The following is a 20,211-nucleotide window of genomic DNA, read 5'->3' as shown; positions in this document are numbered from 1 at the left end:
ATAGCCATATACAGCTTTTAATAGATAGCTGAAGAGCAACTGACAAAGGTCTTGCTGAGTTATGCCAAGACACATTTGGCCTTCTTGACAATTTTAGAGATGTGCTTTGTCCAGCGCAAATTACTGCTGACAGTAATACCCAGATCATGTTCACAAGAAGACTTCTTGATATTAGAGTTGTAGAGAGAGTATGTGGATGCTGGATTTTTCCTCCCAAAATGAATGGTGGTACACTTGTCCACAGCCAGTTTGAGTTGCCAGTCCATGATCCATTGTTGTGTCTAGGTCTTATTGCAGGAAAGATCTATCTGTTTTATCTCAAGGTACAGCTTGATGTCATCTACATATTTCAGCACTGTGGCATTCTTCAAGTTGGCATCTATGTCATTAATGTATGCAGCAAACAAAAGGGGACCAAGAACAGATCCCTATGGTACACCAGATGACATCTCATAGGGTGAAGAATGCTGTCCACAAATCATGACTACCTCTTTTTAGCTGAGAATGAAGGATTCCAACCAGTTAAAAAGATCATCTTTCATACCCATTGCAGAGAGTTTTGCCATAAGTCTTTTGTTTGGCACAGATTTAAAAGCTTTAGCAAAGTCAAGGTAAACAACATCCACCCATGAGCTGCCATCAGTGACCCACATGATGTCTTCAAGATAGTTGATAAGTTGGTTACAGCAGCTGGAACTACGGATAAATCCAAATTGTGAGGGCTGGATAAGTCTGTGAGAATTCCAGAAGTTTCAGAGTGTTTCTCTGACACAGGATTCCATCAGTTTGGTAATGTAGCCAGTCAGACTGAGTGAATGATAGTTGACAGGTGACATGTGGTCACCCTTTTTGAACAGAGGAATGACACTGGCAGTTTTCCACTGCTCCGGAATAGCACCGTTGTTAAGACAGAACTGAAAGAAGAGTGAAAGCTGGTGCAGAAGAAAGTACCCACCACGTTTGAGAAGCAGGTATGTAACACCATCAAGACCAGGAGAGGCATAGTTGAATACTTGAGAATCATTGATATAAAAGTATGGGATAAGGCAGCAAGCTGGCAGAATGGTTAGCATGCCAGACAAAATGCTTAGTGGCATTTCATCCTTTCTAAGGTCTGAGTTCAAATGCTACTGAGATCAACTTTGCCTTTCATCCTTTCAGCTCGATAGAATATGCACCAATTGAGTACTGAGGTTGATGTAATTGACTTACCCCCTCTCCTGAAATCACTGGCCTTGGGCCAAAATTTGTGACTGATATAAAAGGAAGGGATAGTAGGAAAAATTAAACATAGAATTTCATTATTATTATTTTATATCTGCTTTGTATTCCTACTCATTAAGCCTCTCAGTTCCTTAATTCCCCAATGGATTCAGCTCTGAGAACTAAATTATCAATATATAGGAGTTCCCATGGACAGCCAGTCTTAAACTCCACTATAATGACTTGTAGGACTATGATAAAGAGGAGAGGGCTGAGGACTGAACATTGATGGACTCCTAACTTCTTGTTAAATTTATCGATGAAGTCATTACTAATTCTCACTTTACTTGCTGACCCTTGTACATTACTTGAGCTACCCACCACAAACCATTCATCTACTCAGTGTGCATCAGGTTACTGAATGTGGTGCCCTTCAAATGCCTTCCTCAAATCACTGAAAGCCAGGTGTAGCTGTTTATTTTTAGCCAAGTATTTCTCCTGTTGTTGCATCACTAGAAAGATTCCATCTGTAGTGCCTCTTCTGGGAGAAAAGCAAAGCTGCATCTCATCCAGGTCTACTTTAGTATGGATCAATTGGGCTATAACTTTCTCTGTGTCCTTCATAACTTGATCTAGAAGCTTGATTCCACTATAGTTAAATCTATCCAAGGTATTGTCTTTGCCCTTGTAGCAATTTACAATGATACTGTTACACCAGTCATTGGGTATGACACAGGTTATGGGATTTTGTTATACACTGCTGGTCACAATGCACTTTCAGTTCTTTCTTAATTGCTCCCTTCTTTTCCATCTTGGTCCAAATTGTTAAAGTAAACTATCTTTCCATATTCATGGGGACCTTCCAAATGGCTTTTTCCATTCTCTTAGATAACATTCAGTTACTGCATGGGTCCACCTGTTGTCTCTGAGCCTTGTAACATGTCCCACCCAGCAAAACTTGTACTTTTGGTATTTTGTGATCACATCATCCACTTTGCTCTGTTCTCAACTTATCTCATTTCAAATATGCTCTCATTTTGATAGTCTGAGCGGCCTTTTGGATTGTAGCCAATTGATGTTCTTCCTTCATAATAGCCCACATCTCACATGCATGTAAAAGCACAGGTAGAATGGTGCCATTGAAGAGACTAGTATGTAGGGTTTTGTCCACCTTTTCTTTGAATACATCTTTTTATTAAAGTTAATGCCTTCCATCCCGCACCCTGTGACATTTCAGCATCCATCTCTTGGCACATATTCACCTTGTGTCACAAACAGATGTACTCCTTTACGCACTAGCGTAGCTAGAGTGTGTGCTGCCTAGGGTGGCCCTTCCATTTGCTGACTCCAGACCCCATGAAAAACACATATTGCCTACAGGCCTCTTTAAAAGTGCCACCCGGAGTGAACCAGCGCCCCCTACCCAGCTACCTCCTCAATTTCATTGCTTCCCATCTTTATTCAGCCTTGTGCTACATCTTCAGACTGCATATATTTTGTTTTCATGCAGTTCCTTTTAAGATCAACTGCTGAGCTATGAGTGTCCAGCTCTGTCAGCATATATTGTGTCCAGTTGTTTGAACAAAGTGAACTTGAGCAAAGTCATTTTGAGTGAAGACATTAGGCTATTTTGTTTTTGCCACAATTCGAAACAATAATGTCCATGAAAAGTTAGCAACAAATACTTCTAATAACTTCGAATAACTGATTTGGAAAATATCAAGGTCATTTAAGTTGATACCCATCAATTGCTGATGTCAATCGCAATATATACAATAGTATATATTTTGCTTAAATAACCTTCACTGAAAGTACTGCCCACTTGTAATGTTTTGCTCAAAATAACTTTGCTCCAAATGACTTTGCTAAAAATTAATTTCGCTCAAAATAACTTTACTTAATATATATATATATATGGTGCCATTTATTTTAAGTAAAGTTATTTTGAGTGAAATTAATTAATTAATTAATTATATAATATATATAATTTTGGTTGGCCTGAGGCTATAGTAGAAGACACTTCTCCAAGGTGCCACACAGTGGGACTGAACCCAGAACCATGTGGTTGGGAAGCAAGCTTCTTATTTCTTTATTGCCCACAAGGGGCTACACATAGAGAGGACAAACAAGGACAAAGGGATTAAGTTGATTACATTGACACCAGTGCGTAACTGGTACTTAATTTATCGACCCCGAAAGGATGAAAGGCAAAGTCGACCTTGGCAGAATTTGAACTCAGAGCCTAACGGCAGACGAAATGCCACTAAGCATTTTGCCTGGTGTGCTAACGTTTCTGCCAGCTTGCCACACATGAGTGCATGTGTGTATAGGTGTAACTGTGTGGTATACACACATGCTAAGGAATAATAAATTTGTACCCTACAAATGTATTGAGTAATCTTTCAATTTAATGTAAACCTTTTTATTATCACTTAAAAACTAATGTTAACACACACACATCAAAACAAGAGATTGGAAAAAAAATTTTGGTATATTTATTCACCGCTACACATGTTTCATTTGCTAATAGGAGTTACAAAATTGTACATGTATATGTTGTAGAGAACATGTAAGATATCTCCTATTACAAATATAACATCTACGCTCAAAATATCTGGCAGTGTCGGCTATAACCTAGTCACCCGTATAGTCAACCAGGTGATACACGAAGGAGTCATACCCAATGACTGGTGTAGCAGCATACTAGTCAACTGCTACAAAGGTAAAGGTGATGCCCTAGATACAAATAATTACAGAGGTATCAAGCTGTTGGATCAAGTAATGAAGGTTACGGAGAGGGTCATAGCCCAACTAATTAGAGAGAGAGTTAGTTTAGATGAGATGCAGTTTGGGTTCGTGCAAGGGAAAAGTACCACGGATGCTATATTCCTGGTAAGGCAGCTGCAGGAGAAATACCTAGCCAAAGATAAGCCCCTGTACCTGGCTTTTGTTGACATGGAGAAAGCTTTTGATAGGGTCCCCCGATCCCTTATCTGGTGGTCAATGAGGAAACTAGGGATAGATGAATGGCTGGTGAGGACTGTGCAAGCCATGTACAGAGATGCCGTAAGTAAGGTTAGGGTTAGCAACATGTACACAGAAGAATTCAAAGTAGAGGTTGGGGTCCACCAGGGCTCAGTACTCAGCCCCCTCCTATTTATCATAGTCCTACAGGCAATTACGGAGGAATTCAAGACAGGTTGTCCCTGGGAGCTCCTCTACGCTGACGACCTTGCTCTTATTGCTGAGTCACTATCAGAGCTGGAGGAGAAGTTCCAGGTGTGGAAGGAGGGTTTAGAATCGAGGGGCCTTAGAGTCAACCTAGCTAAAACCAAAGTACTAATAAGTAGGAAGGTAGACAATCCACAAATGTCTTCAGGAAGATGGCCCTGCTCGATCTGTAGAAAAGGTGTAGGTAGAAACTCTATAAGATGTACCCAGTGTAAGCTATGGACACATAAGAGGTGCAGCAATGTCAAAGGTAACTGGGAAGATAGTTTTTGTATGTGGCAGATGCTCAGGAGCATTAACCTCCGAAAATCTGCAGAAAATAACTTCAGTCACTTTCCAAGGGGAAAAACTAGAAGTAGTTGATAGCTTCCGTTATCTAGGTGACCAAGTCAGTAGTGGGGGTGGGTGCGCTGAAAGTGTAACTGCTAGAATAAGAAAAGCCTGGGCAAAGTTTAGGGAGCTCTTACCTCTGCTGGTGACTAAAGGCCTCTCGCTCAGAGTAAAAGGCAGACTGTATGATGCGTGTGTACGAACAGCCATGCTACATGGCAGTGAAACATGGGCCGTGACTGCCGAGGATATGCGTAAACTCGTGAGGAATGAAGCCAGTATGCTCCGATGGATGTGTAATGTCAGTGTACATACTCGACAGAGCGTTAGCACCTTGAGAGAAATGTTGTACCTAAGAGGCATCAGTTGTGGTGTGCAAGAGAGACGATTGCGCTGGTATGGTCATGTGGCGAGAATGGATGAAGATAGGTGTGTGAGAAAGTGCCAATCCTTAGCAGTTGAGGGAACCCGTGGAAGAGGTAGACCCAGGAAAACCTGGGACGAGGTGGTGAAGCACGACCTTCGAACTTTAGGCCTCACTGAGGAAATGACCAGCGACCGAGACCTTTGGAAATATTCTGTACGTGAGAAGACCAGGCAGGACAAGTGAGCCCAGCCCACTTATGAATGCCTTTCCTCCCTTGGACACAAAGACCTGTTGAGGCAAGCGAAGTCGATATAGAACCTCATCCGACGACAGGCACCCATGCCAACCCCCCTTGCTTGCGAAGACATGTTGGGGCAAGCGAAATCGAAATCGAAGTCAAAATCGAATTGAACCAGCCAGGATCCCTGGTCTGGTGGTACGTAAAAAGCACTATCCGACTTGTGGCCGATGCCAGCGCCGCCTCCACTGGCTTCTATGCCGGTGGCACGTAAAATACACCAATCTGACCGTACGACAGGCACCCATGCCAACCCCCTTGCTTGCGAAGACATGTTGGGGCAAGCGAAATCGAATCGAACCAGCCAGGTTCCCTGGTCTGGTGGTACGTAAAAAGCACTATCCGACTCGTGGCCGATGCCAGTGCCGCCTCCACTGGCTTCCGTGCCGGTGGCACATAAAATACACCAATCTGACCGTACAACAGGCACCCATGCCAACCCCCTTGCTTGCGAAGACATGTTGGGGCAAGCGAAATCGAAATCGAATTGAACCAGCCAGGATCCCTGGTCTGGTGGTACGTAAAAAGCACCATCCGACTCGTGGCTGATGCCAGCACCACCTCGTCTGGCTTCCGTGCCGGTGGCACATAAAATACACCAATCCGACCGTGGCCGTTGCCAGCCTCGCCTGGCACCTGTGCAGGTGGCACGTAAAAAGCACCCACTACACTCACGGAGTGGTTGGCGTTAGGAAGGGCATCCAGCTGTAGAAACACTGCCAGATAAGACTGGAGCCTGGTGCAGCCTTCTGGCTTCCCAGATCCCCGGTCGAACCGTCCAACCCATGCTAGCATGGAGAACGGACGTTAAACGACGACGATGATGATGATGATGATGATATATATATATATATATATATATACACACGTAAAAAGCACCCACTACACTCACGGAGTGGTTGGCGTTAGGAAGGGCATCCAGCTGTAGAAACACTGCCAGATAAGACTGGAGCCTGGTGCAGCCTTCTGGCTTCCCAGATCCCCAGTCGAACCGTCCAACCCATGCTAGCATGGAGAACGGACGTTAAACGATGATGATGATGATGATGATATCACGGTGGTGTTCCAGCATGACTGCAGCTGCATGGCCGAAACGAGTAAAAGAATATGGATTTGGAATACTAAAATAAGCAGATATGCTTCAATAGGACACAGCTTGGATTTTAACCCTGCATATTTACAAGGATCTATCTCAGTCTTTGGTAAATTGCTTCAGAGTCTCAATCCTAAGAAGGACAACCTTTTTGACCCTAGTGCTCTCACTTCTACTATTTCAGAAACCATGGAGACCATTTCTAATACCTTGTATCAAATGTTTGTGACCCACCCCATTATGTAATGCATTGGTGTTTTCTCACTCTTGAGGAGAAATTAGTTGTAAACAATGCTGTTGCACTTAACATTAGCAAAGCGTTCCATCATGTCTCACCCATGTGAATCTTCTAACTAAATTGTTCACCTATAGGTTCCATCCATCTCCTATCTCTTGGACTGATGGTTTCCTGTCAGATGGCACTGTAACAGTGTGTTCTGATGGAGATCTCTTTTTCTTTTTATGATGAATACTATATCAACTCTAGCACGCCTTAAGGTTCACTTTTGTTGCCTACTTTCTTCATATTCATTAATGACCCACTTGTCATCATTGCAAGCAACACTCATTCCTGTGTGGATGATACCATCCCTTCATGCATTTCTAATCTTCTGTACTCAAGCATCATCCACACACAACCCTATCATCTCATGCCAAACTTGCACTGCTTTCAATTTTGTTATGGCAATCATGTCTCCTTTAACAACATAGTGACACAGTTACTTCTCTTGTCTGAACTTGACAATGCAACCAAAATACAAAATTGTTACAACCACTAGCAATCTCATATATTCAGCAGAGTAAAGGTAGTGTCACTGAGATTGGCCTTCTTCAATTGTTAAGAGACTTACAATGGATTACTACTCCCACATCTGGGAGGGGATGACTTTATTATGCATACAAATATCCTAGACTGCAACCCCAAAAAGGCTATTTGGTATGAAGTCACCACTATTTGATCTGCAAACACATTGTCTCTTCACTTTGTTTCTTCTATTCTTATTACAGTAAACTTTGGTTCTCATAAGTCAGTTGGTCTCATGTCACTTCCACATATCAATAATATTGCCCTTCCACCCTTAGGCCTTACTTTGATGATTTTTCCTAGACTTTCTTCCACAGAATGTCAACTCTATGTAATTCATACCTTGTTCATTTTTTTTCTGCAGCCATCAATTTTTTATTGTTCAAGAACATCAACTACATTGATATTTCCAGTTTTAGAGGATTCGAAAAAGACATGGTTATAGCCCCTTCCACTTGACCAAATCATTGAATAATTATTGCATTAATCCCAACTTTCCCTTTCTATGAGTACTGATCCTTCTGTTCAGATTAAAGGCTGAGAGGAATAAAATATTATTCTAATCCTTCACTCCCACTCCAATTGTAGCCATGAATGCAAACAGTAAAAACAGTTACTAAGAACTAAGCCTTACAATTATGAGTGAAAAGTTATGCTGTTTAAGGTTTCTCAAAGCTATTAATATAATAAGTAATCTATTTAAAATGCAAATCAATTCAGAGTCAAAGCTGTATTTAACAATATTGTACCATTGCACTCCAAATGAAAAATCAATAATTGCTGTCTTGTTACAATAATGAAAAGTTCATGTGTTAAAAATTAAAACCTCCTCTAAATTAAGATATTTCCTGAATTTAGTTCATACCTCTAACTTCAGCTGTGCAATATGTCTCTTCTTTATATCTTCAGTAAGATATTGATTTAACATATCAATAAAATGGGTTTAAATATCTCAAAAATGGAAATAAGTTCACTAGATTTGATGTTTTAATGTGCTTCCCATTCCTACTTAGTTGTAGAATTGAAAGAAATGTTTTACCCAATATTAACCAATAAGTTAACATATGAAAATTAAGAGGAAGTTTTTCTCTTCATATATAGTAATTTTTTTTAATGTATTTTATGTCAACAGGAAGAAATGATATTGTTATGTTAATATACATATGTATATTGTGTAATCACATATCTATTGAATTTTACTCTTCATATAATTGATTTTTATTTTCTCATACAACTTGTGAACCAGTTAACACATGACTTCTTCAATAGAGCTGGGCTGTGAACTTAATATCCAAAAATTAAAATAAAAAGAAAAAAAAGGGAAAAAATGTACTTAGTTTTGTTATAAATTCTAAAAAGATTTTCACTCCAGATCTTCATTAGTTTCTGAAATATCAGAGATAAGAGTGGACATCTAAGCTATCAATCTTACAAATACATGTTTAAAACATGTATTTGATAACAAGTTGTAGGTGGTTGGTTATGTTGGATGAATAGGGTGATGGAACGAAGCACAATCATGTAACAGGGCAATGTGAACTTACAGGCTGTATACCAGATGTATAAATTCATAAGCCCAATAAACCAACAAGAGAGCCTTTCCATAATTATTTTTTTAATCTTTTACCTTTTCTTGTTTTAGTCATTAGACTGCAGCCATGCTGGGGTACCACCTTGAAGAAATTTTTTGTTAAGCCTGGTACTTATTCTAGTGGTCTCTTTTTGCTGAACCACTAAGTTACAGGAATGTAAACACACCAACACCAGTTGTCAAGTAGTGGTGAGGGAACAAACACAGACACGAAGACACACACACATAGATGTATGTATATATATATATATATATATATATATATATATATATATATATATATATATATATATAAATAAATTTAAAATGAGGGTGAGAAATTAGATATTATTAGTGGTAAGACCATAACGAATCTATTTCTAGCATAAGGGTGTCCACATAGTGGTTTCTCTCTAATATGTATATATATATATATATATATATTATATATATATATATATATGTATAGAAATTAAATATAAAATATAAATTACAAAGTGGGACAAGAACGCAAAAACACACAAAGAGACGACACAAAAAAACAGACGGGTCACTCGAAGCCTCTAATCTTCAGCGGGAACCGGATCATCTTAGTAATTTCGGCTGTTTAATCTCACATATACGATGAGCTTCTTTCAGTTTCTGTCTACCAAATCCACTCACAAGGCTTAAGTTGGCTTGAGGCTATAATGGAAGACACTTGCTCAAGTGTCATGAAGTGGGACTGAACGTGGAACCATGTGGGAGCAATTAAATCTTCCAAAAATAGGACTCTTCAGCCTAAAAATAAAAACAAAAAAACACAAGAGTACATTATATCTGATAAAAGAAAACATGAATGGCTTGATTAGAGCTGCCTTGTTGGAGCTAAACAACAACATTGATATTTCTTTCTACTAAAGGCATAAGGCCTGAAATTTGGCAAGAGAGGAGAGAGATTAGGGAACTACATTGATCCCACTGCACAACTGGTACTTATTTTATTGACTCTGAAGGGATGAATGATGAAGTTGAGCTTAGTGGATGAATGATGAAGTTGAGCTTAGTGGATGAATGATGAAGTTGAGCTCAGCACATAAATATGGACAAAATGCTATAAGCATTTTGTTTGGTGTGCTAACAATTCTGCCGGTTCACTGTATTAACAATAACATTAACATACCATTCAAACTTGTGCATCAGTGTTTTATTCATCAAGTCATTGCTAGGATTGAACTTATAACCAGTTGAGGACCATCTGGAGCAAAGTGATGAAGGGATTAGCTGAGAATGATCCACATATTTATTTTTTCCCATCCCAATTGTTGAGAAGAAAAATCAAATAAGGAAGAAGTTCTAAGGGAGTAGTATATAGATTAACACAAGATTTTAGGAAGGAGAGAAGCTGAAAGATGAATTGTGACAATATTTTGAGAGTAGCTGGATTAAAATTAGTGGATTAAAATCAAAGAGATCTAAAGTGGTCTCGTCGCTGTCATCATCATCATTGTCATCATTATCAACACCATCATCATCATTCAATGTCTTCTTTTCTCAGTACTGGCATGGGTTAGATGGTTTAACAGGAATCGACAAGGTAAAGGATTGCATTGAGCTCCTATGTCTATTATGGTATGGTTTCTACAGCTGGATGCCCTTCTTAACATCAATCACTTTAAAGATTGTACTAGATACTTTTTATGCAGTACCAGCACTAGTGACATCACCAAACACTTACAAGGCAAGATCCTTCAACTGAATGGGATATAGTTTTGAGGGATGCAAATGTATGATAGAGGGATGGGAACAGGTGTTTTGCTGAAGAGAATACATGGCTTTCACAGCTGGAGAGAGAGAGAGAAGGAGAGAAAGGGAGAGAGAGAGGGAGAGAGAGAGAATGTGTGTACAAAAACAGTTTTGTTGTTGTTGCTATCTTTCCCTAGTTCAGCCTTAAACTCAATGGGATTCCAGCCATGATCATCACATATTTTTCAAACAGTGTGTCTGTGATCACATTATTCAGTGACTTTACTTAACATGACAGGGAGTAATTTGAAGGAGATTTGGTTGCTATTTCTAGTAGGATGGTCAACCCTGTAAAGGCTTCTTTACTGACTGATTAAAGCTATTTCAATTCTAATATGGTATAGAGTATGATAAAAAACATTATATATGCGGGAACAGTTTTTCTACAAATGGTTGAGCTGATGCAATATCATCCAATGAGTTGAAAGACAATAATTCATTGTATTGCAAAAGCACCACTCAAGCGTGATTGTTACCAGTGTCACCTTACTGACACTTGTACTGGTGACACGTGAAAAAACATTTGAGCAAGGTTGTTGCCAGTACTGCTGGACTGGCTCCTGTGCAGGTGGCATGTAAAAAACACCATTTGAGCATGGCTGTTGCCAGTACTGCCTGATTGGCCCTTGTGCCTGTGGCACGTAAAAGCACTCTTGGAGTAGTTGGCATTAGGAAGGGCATCGAGCTGTAGAAACTCTGCCAGATCAGATTGAAGCTTGGTGCAGCTATCTGGTTCGCCAGTCCTCAGTCAAATTGTCCAACCCATGCTAGCATGGAAAGCGGACGTTAAACAAGGATGATGATGATGAGTGCTATGTCCATTTAACTCTCCTCTGTTTCAGTCTACCTCACTACAAATGAACTCCCAGCAGAAGTGAAATGATGTATTAGACTACTCTTCCACATATCTTGAGTACATATATGTTGTATGCATTTTGTTATTTGGACTCTACATTTGATTCTATGCACTTTAATTTACCCAACTGTAGAGAATAGACCTCAGAATCTCTGAAAATGTTACTATAAACTCTTGTATTTTTTTTTTCACATAGATTGGTTCTGGTTCTATTCAGGAAACTGAGCTATCTTTCCTCTGATTAATGACAAGAAATTAGAGCACAGCATCAATCTTTAAAAACCACATGGGGACTTAAGAGACTCATCATACAAGGAAAATGATTAGGTACAGCTCACTGCTGAGAGTCTTTTATTATTTCCATTTATATATAAGGCAGCAATCTAGCAGAATTGTTAGTATGCTAAGCATTTTGTCAGAGGTTGACTTTGCCAGTCATCCTTTTGGGATTGATAAAATAACACTAGGGGCGATGTAATCAACCTCCCTACTCCCTCATAATTGCTAGCTTTGTGCCAAAATTTAAAGCTGTTATTTCTATTTGGAATGCTATTTAATAAAATTAAATCTACTTTAATTCATATTTTATTGATCTTGGAAGGATGAAGGCCAAAGTTAATGATGACAGGATTTGAACACAGAACATAAAGAGTTACAGCTAAGTACTGCAGATAATTTGTCCAATGCTCTGATTCCCTTAACCTACCACTTAAGCAACAACAGCACTGTACTATTGTCAAATGCTTTGTTAACTTGCCTTGCTGAGTTCAAATGCTTCCATGAATGAAACTAGTAATAGATTAGCATCATATCCATATGTGAGATATTGCTTAACTATTTCAGACAAGTACAATGATTCTGATCTTATTTTATTTCTTTATTGCCCACAAGGAGCTAAACATAGAGGGGACAAACAAGACCAGACAAAGGGATTTAGTCGATTAGATTGACCCCAGTGCATAACTGGTACTTAATTTATCGACCCTGAAAGGATGAAAGGCAAAGTCGACCTCAGCAGAATTTGAACTCAGAACGTAACGGCAGACAAAATACCACTAGGCATTTCGCCTGGTGTGCTAACGTTTCTGCCAGCTTACCTCCTTATTCTGATTCTGACCTTCTGGACACTGATAGTATGGAACCTGTTATAATCTGCACTAACTTACAAGCATGCACTTCAAATTCCCACAGCTACTAGACTAGTTTACTGGTACCTGCACAGTACTGTATTAATAAACTGATATCATTTATACTAATGTACAAGTACCTGAATTTCAGTTAATGTTCATCTCTTTCTCATATTTTAGCCATGACTTTCCAGGTCTTCTTGGGAGAGATGGCTGTGGGAAGGACAATAGTTGTATAGAAATTTGTTCACAGTATCAAGAGTTGCTGTTGACCAAACTGGGTGCATTTTCTTAAACATGTTTGATGCTTTCCAACTTCAGCATCTCCAACATGAGTCAAAATTCTGTTAAGATATATGAATCGTTGGTTTTGTTCAACTGACTGTTGAGCCATATACGTCTGTGCATTTTCTTTCAAAAATTTGGTCTTTTCCCTACTTGGTCAAACTTTTCCACTAGCTTGTTCCAAGTTGCTTCTCATTGACTGTAGCTCATTGTTGTTTTTTGAAAGCAGTGCAATGTCACTAACAAAGTCCAGATCTGCCAGGCAATGTCCAAGCTCACCAGGTTAATTTCCTCTTGATAAAGTTTAATGTAAAAAGATGCAACAGTGGAAATAAGACATAACCCTGTCACAACCAGCAACAATATTGAAGAAGTCAGCTGTGCTTGTATTCATCTTACAACTTGAATTTAGGTAGATGTTTCTGAAGATACTGACATATATAAATCTATCATGTGATAGCAAGCTGTTCCAGGGTGACACACAATGCGCATTGTTAAATATCTTCTTGAAGTCATTGAAGTTGAGAGACAAAGGGTGATGATATTCTCAATGCTAGTCAATGAAAATCAAGCTTACAGCTTGATTTTTCCTTCCTCTACTAAAGCCAAATTGTTCTATTCATATAATTACTTGTCCGCTTTGATTTTGTATCTGGTTTGCAAGATTTTTTTTATGTGAATTTGTGTATTGAAGCAAATTTTGTTGTGTCTGGGGAGAGTTGTACTGCCTTAATATGTAACATACCGGTACAGTTTCTACTCATTTGTTATTTATATATTTTTTCTTCCAAAATATTCATTGCTTTTGCAACCTTGTCAATGGATGTTGACTGTCCGTTATTGGAGCTGCATTCCTTTTGTCTGTTTGTGCACCAGTGTGCTGGTGTCAGCACATAACACTTTTCCAGGGTCTGACAGTAAAATTACTCTATCCAGGTACTGCATGCTACCATATTGCCCTTCTTTGTTAGTTTGAAGATCACATCTCTCACCTGGTCTTCAGGGTACATTTTGCATTCTGAAAACTACTCAGCTTCTGTACAATGCTGCACTACCAAAGTTCATCAACTCAGCTGAAATTTGATCTAGTCCAGCAACTTTGTTATATTTTATTGATTTGAATGTCTTCACAGTTTTAAATGGTAAGAAGCCAAAAATTTACTGCTAAATCAACTGATGGTAGGTTGGTACTGAAATTGAATAATGAAGCTAGTGTTGATTGGTTCAAAGTTTCACTGAAATACTTCAACCAGTATATGAGGATTGGCTGAAAAGTTCCAAGCTAACCAAGATACTCCCATGGAGTATGATCAAATAAGAGTGATTTTTCAATATAGTCCCCCTTGTGATCCACACACTTCTTCCATCAGTGTTGCAGTACTTTGATCCAATTGAAGAAGCTTTCATCCTCTTGGTCAAAAAAAGTCAACAGTACACATGACATCATCATCATCATTGCAACACAGGTTTCCAACCATGTGCTTTTTCATGTTAGGGAGTAGATGATAGTCAGATGGGGCTAAATCAGGAGAATAGGGACCAAAGAAAATGTGGAGGGGACAGTTGGAAGAGGAGATTGGGAAGGTTGGCTTGAGGAGGGAGGACACCCAAAACCGGGCGAGATGTCGAGAATTTGTGAGAGCAGTTGCTAGGAGTGAGATAGATCCAGCCACCCCCATTAATGGTGACAAACCCAGATTTAAAATATCAGGGTGATCAACCAATTCAAAGTCAAGTCACATGCAACAGCCACTGAACCAAAGATTTCTGTGCTGGAGCAGTGTCCTCATGAAACAAGACCCCCACCGCTTTCATCAGTTTTCCTGGGTGTTTGGTCTTGATAGCCCTTTATAACAACCTCGGCAAGTTGGCATAGTGTTCTCCATTGATGGTGTGGCACTTTTGAAGATAGTCAAATAACCAAATGCCTTTTGCATCCCCCAGAACTGAGGCCATTACCTTCACTGCAGATGGCCTTCTTTGGAGCAGACAAGGAGGTGTTTCCACTGCATGGATTGTCTCTTTGTCTCTGACTGAAAGTGATAAAGCTAACACTCATCCTGGCCAAGGAAACATTCAAGGAAAGCAGCTGCATCTGCCTCAAACAATGTCAGATTTTCTCATGATTTGATCAGCTTGGAGTGCTTTTGATAAGGTGTCAAAAAACATGGCACCCACTGAGCAGAAACCTTTGCCATGCCATGTTCATTGTGCAGAATATTCTCAACTCTCTCACAAGATATTCTAACAGCAATGGCTATTTGATTTATAGTCAATTGCCTGTCATCCATCACCATGTGGTAAATATGATCAATGTTTTCCTCGATGGTGGCAGTTGCAGGGTGTCCAGACCTTGGGTCATCTCCAAGACTCTACCTCCCCCTCCTAAATTCAACTGCCCACTTTTGCACAGTTGATAAAGCTGGAGCGTCATCCTCTAATGTAGCAACCATGTTAGCATGAATGTCCTTGGGGGCTAAACCCTTTTTCTGCAAGTACTTGATAATACTATGATGCCAAATTTTGTCCATTTTCAAGAGAAGTTGCTACTACTTTTGAAGTCTTCTTTGAACAGTCAGATGTCAGCCTACCCAGAAAGAAATAATGAAGTTATTAATAAGGATAGTTGAAATAAATGCATGCAAGATTTCACAGCTCTAGCATCACTCCTTCATAGTCAGCCTACCCTCATACTTCACCCAGTATACATCTTATTCTTCTTTTGACAAAATCTTTTCATTCTTATCCTTGACAAACATATTCAAATTACTTCTTGTTTCTGTCATTTCTTAAACAGTCTCATAGTTTTAACATCATTTTGGTTTGTTGTGTTCCCTTCTGTTCTATTCAATGTTTCTTATATTTTCTGTAGCTCCATTTGATTCTAAAGTCCATTAATTGGTACTCAACTTTCGAATCCTCTCTCTGATCAGCTGTGGTTTCATTTGATCTTAACCTTTTAGTGTTCAACAATCTATTTTCAGGTATGATCCTGAATCTATCTTTCTTTCTGTGTTCATTTCCTACACTCTCTTCTCTCTTCTACACTCTGACACACTGCCTCATTCAAGTTTTTCTCACTGATTTTAGTACTTTCTAGTAGTTGTTGGAGTTTGCTGGTTGGTTTCTGCGACTAGCTTGATTATTGTCTTTTAGGTTGATAATTGCAAATGTATGAGTAGGTTGGATATAGGAGTAACAAATGTTGCTCCAGAACACTATCTTGTTTGTGTACTAGATTTGTACCGGTACACCAACAAGATAGTTTTCTGAAGCAACATTTGTTCTTTCTTATGTTCTGACATCAGGAAGAGATGAGTACCAATAGTTGCCGTTGTTATTATCCTAGGTAGTCAACATTAAAAAAAAAAATCCAATGATTTATGGACTCACAGCTGAAGCTTATCTTCTCCATAAAGAAACTGTACCTCATCATCTCAATTAGACTATATTTCTAACAATTATATCACCAACAAGAGAGCGTCTATAGGCTCGTTTGACCTGTCAGAAATAACAATCAAATCTTTCAAATAACATTCTACTGTCTTAAGAAAAAAAACAAAACAAAAAAAACATTGGGTAATGTAATTTGAGATAAACTGTCTAAAAAGAAAAAGACAGAATAGTTACAGCTATAATTCTTCTTATAGATCTGGTTGACCAGAGTTGACCTGGGGCTAAACAACTCCTAAATCGCAACCTTAATAATAGCTTACCGTTTTAAAAAACTAGGAGGGACACGTTGAGCAAGGTAATCCGAAAATAAGACGGGCTGGTCTCAGGTGTAATACCTTCGATCATAGGTTTGCTGGATGACAGCTGACTTGGGTCCTAAAAACAATCATTATTTAAATTAAAGAAATACCAGACATGCTAAGCTTCCAATTTTTACATAGGCAAAGCTATTGCATCAGAGAGTACTTGAACGAATTGATGGTAACCTATTCAATTAAATGTATAATTCATTTGAGGGAAATTTTAAAAGAACATGGACATTTGAAACTAAAGCAGCGTGATCAGACTAATTTTTCATTAATTTGATGAACGGTCGTGGCCAGAAATAGAAGAAAGTTTACGGACTTCACTTATTGTTTTGTAAATATCTATTTTTCAAAACAATAAACAACGAAAGTCACCTGAGTTGGAAGGTTACGGTCTCCGTTGACATAAATCTGAAATATAAACAAAAAGATCTATGCATGTATGTTAGGGTTATGTCATAAGAAGATATTATAGATAGCAAAGTTTCGGTTTGGGTCTTGCAACAGTAAAGAAAAGGACCAAGAAACACGTTTAAAACATACGGTTCTACTTTTCTCCCGTAACATACGCCTCTTTTGTTTATACCAGCCAACTACTATCTGTAACCAGGTGTGGGATTTCGTCTATAAAACGCACACTGTAATTAAATAGAAAACAAAACAACACTGACGACTCACTGTTTCAGCATATGTTTTACTAATGTTTAAACTGCTACTGACTGATATTTTTTGCTTAAAACGTACGTTAATTAGAAAATAAATAATAGAAATCTCAAGTACTCGCGCGCGTGCGCACATATTGGTATCGGTTTGTGACAATGAATTTTACTTTGTTTCACATATGTATTATGTGTGTGTGTGTATATATACTGTGTGGCTCCCTGAGTGGTCGCGACTATTAAACACAAACACAAAAATATGTATATACACACTCTTCTTATCTTGTTACGTCGAGTAAATTTTTGGGAATTATATGGGACAAGGCTAGATTTTTCTACAGCATATATACATTTTGTGTATATATATATTTATAGAGAGAGTGTATGCGTGTGTATGTATTTTCCAAGAGAGAGAGAGAGAGCGCGTGTATATGAGTGCAAGTGGATAGTGCTACTATGCACAAAACCTGAAATAATCTTATAAACAAAAAGGTAGTGTGACAGTGTCTTAATTATCTCCCTTGTCAATTCTCCTGTTTGCGTTGTCTGACGTCAAATGTCCAGGCGCCATGTTTACTTCGTTTCGCTGGCAGTTTGCCATTAGAGTGCCTAGTGCGAATCGAACGGGCGATCACTATCAGCTCACAACATATATCAAGTGCCAATTAAATTTGTAGAAGGACGTAAAGAGTCTATCTAATTCTAAAGCATGACTATTCTTCCAAAGAAGAAGACAACAAAGGATAAGAATGATCCAGAGAATACGGACCATAGCCACCACCCGTCCTCAAACGAATCTAGACACGAAAAAGTGGGACGTTCTAGAAATTCTCCCACCCGATGGCTTCCTGCTTCCACTTCTTTCGAAGATAAACGGGATTCAGGTGGCAGCTCTTACGATGGACACGATAATAACCCAAACCACAACAAAAGACGACACAGGTCATCACCACATAGGAATGTACGTAAACATAGACATGATCCTCGCGGGGGTCATCACCCTCCGACATCATCTTCGTCTCACGTTGTAGTTGGCGGGAGTGTAGTGCCTGGAGCAGGCCCTGTAGGGGTTGGAGTGGCCGGTAGTGGCTCCCCACCTTCTGAATATGATTCCATGAACGGCGGCTACAACAGTGAAGATGAGCATGCAACTCCTGGACGCCAATTTCAAGACAATACAGACGAGGTAAGACTCAGTGATTAGCGACCAACTAGACAAAACCGTTACACCCTTAAGCAATATCTATGCTATAATATTAATAATAATAGTGATATAAATGACGATAGTAATAATAATCATAATAATGCTCTTATATTTAATAATAGAAATCAGTTGGATTGATAGTAATAATAAGACCTATGTATTTATTTTGTCTTTTTTCCTTGAGCTTAAAATGTCCATTAGGCCTTTGTATGGTGGCTTAGTAGGAGAGTGGGCAGCCAGTAAGAGAAAACTATTATTGCATTAGCAGTTCGCTGTCTTTGGCCTTTCTCCACTTAATGACATCACTCATTAATAACCAGTTAGTGGGAGACATTAAGCCTCTAGGGATCGAGGACTAGGACATTTGACCTGTCCCAATGGCTTAGTTGACTTCCATAGTAATAATATACCTCTATTTCAGACCTACTACACTTTGTTATTATATTGCCAGAGCACATTATTATTATTATTATTATTATTTTTATTCCATCATCTTTGTGACAATGAAATAAATAATAATAATAATATCTTCTACAACAACATCCATCATACACAGACATTTTGAAATTGGGCTTTGGGTATATAAATAGCTTAATTTTCAACATATTTAATGTATATTATACATTATAAATTGTCATTATACACTTTAACAGAATCTACTGGTTTCTTATGTGCTGTGAAAAATAGTCAACTTCTGAACACATGAAGAAAGGAGGATGAAGAAAAGTCTCTTGGACAGTTTAGGGTTTCGGTTCATCCTTGCTTGTCTTTCCCATTGTAATGTTTTTGTTTTGTCATGTAGGAAATTCGAAATAATAACAAATATAGCTTTATGTATTACAGATTAATCTATATTAGTTTATTTTATTATTAATGTCAGGTATCTTAACCGTATATATATGCAAACATTAGCAATATATGCAGACGTAGTTTTTTTTCTTTTTTCTAGAACATTCTATGAGGATCAAGAAATATGCGAACATTATTGGCTCAAATTAAATTTAGTTTCTTTTCTCATATTTCTCGAACGTATGACTGATTTCTACTTAATGACCAGTTTTATTATTTGAATGGTAAATATTTCAAACAATAAAGGGAAGAAAATTTATTCGAATAATGCTTTTTAATAAAGATAAATGGTTCATACTTCGACATAGTAAGAGGGACAAGGCATAGCTGTGTGTATGTGTGTGTGTGTAATGCCTTAAATATATACTTTGATCTTCTAAACACATACATAAGTTAGAATAAAAATGGATTCCTGAATACCATGTCATTTGCTTCTAAAAAAAAAATAACGACTCAGTCTTTTCCTGTAAATTCTCTCGCCTCATGATGGTTCTGCTATCCGTTTCACCCTCGTCACATCGTTCATTTTTAATTATCACCCAGAACAACCTTTCTTATATATATATGTATATATATATATATATATAGCTTTTGTTTTGTTTTTGTGTAAAGGGTACATTTAGTTGAAATCCTGTTTGGCTATTTTTTTTTTTGTAGTATATTACAAGATTCTTTTGTATTTTTTTTTGTCGTGATTCAATCTGTATACAAAATCGGTGTAGATTTATATTTTTGTATGCGCACTAAATCTGGCTATTCATTTTTTCCCCCCCTATGTCAAAGTACTC

The 20,211-nt window shown here is 38.4% G+C and overlaps 1 protein-coding gene across 1 annotated transcript in view; it reads left to right on the top strand.

The window, feature by feature from the left end:
• The first annotated feature begins 17,932 nt into the window (after positions 1 to 17,932).
• The window catches only part of LOC115212860 (OTU domain-containing protein 5), a 41,295-nt gene continuing 39,016 nt past the window's right edge, over positions 17,933 to 20,211 (top strand). Inside the window, exon 1 of the mRNA XM_029781647.2 lies at positions 17,933 to 18,556. Within this exon, the coding sequence (XP_029637507.1) occupies positions 18,080 to 18,556 (477 nt within the window). The 5' untranslated portion in view covers positions 17,933 to 18,079. The remainder of the gene's footprint in view (positions 18,557 to 20,211) is intronic.

The sequence above is a fragment of the Octopus sinensis genome, linkage group LG6, assembly GCF_006345805.1.
Source record: "Octopus sinensis linkage group LG6, ASM634580v1, whole genome shotgun sequence".
Lineage (NCBI taxonomy): Eukaryota > Metazoa > Mollusca > Cephalopoda > Octopoda > Octopodidae > Octopus > Octopus sinensis.
Note: the sequence above shows the minus strand (reverse complement) of the source record. Positions and strands in the feature narration are given on the sequence as shown.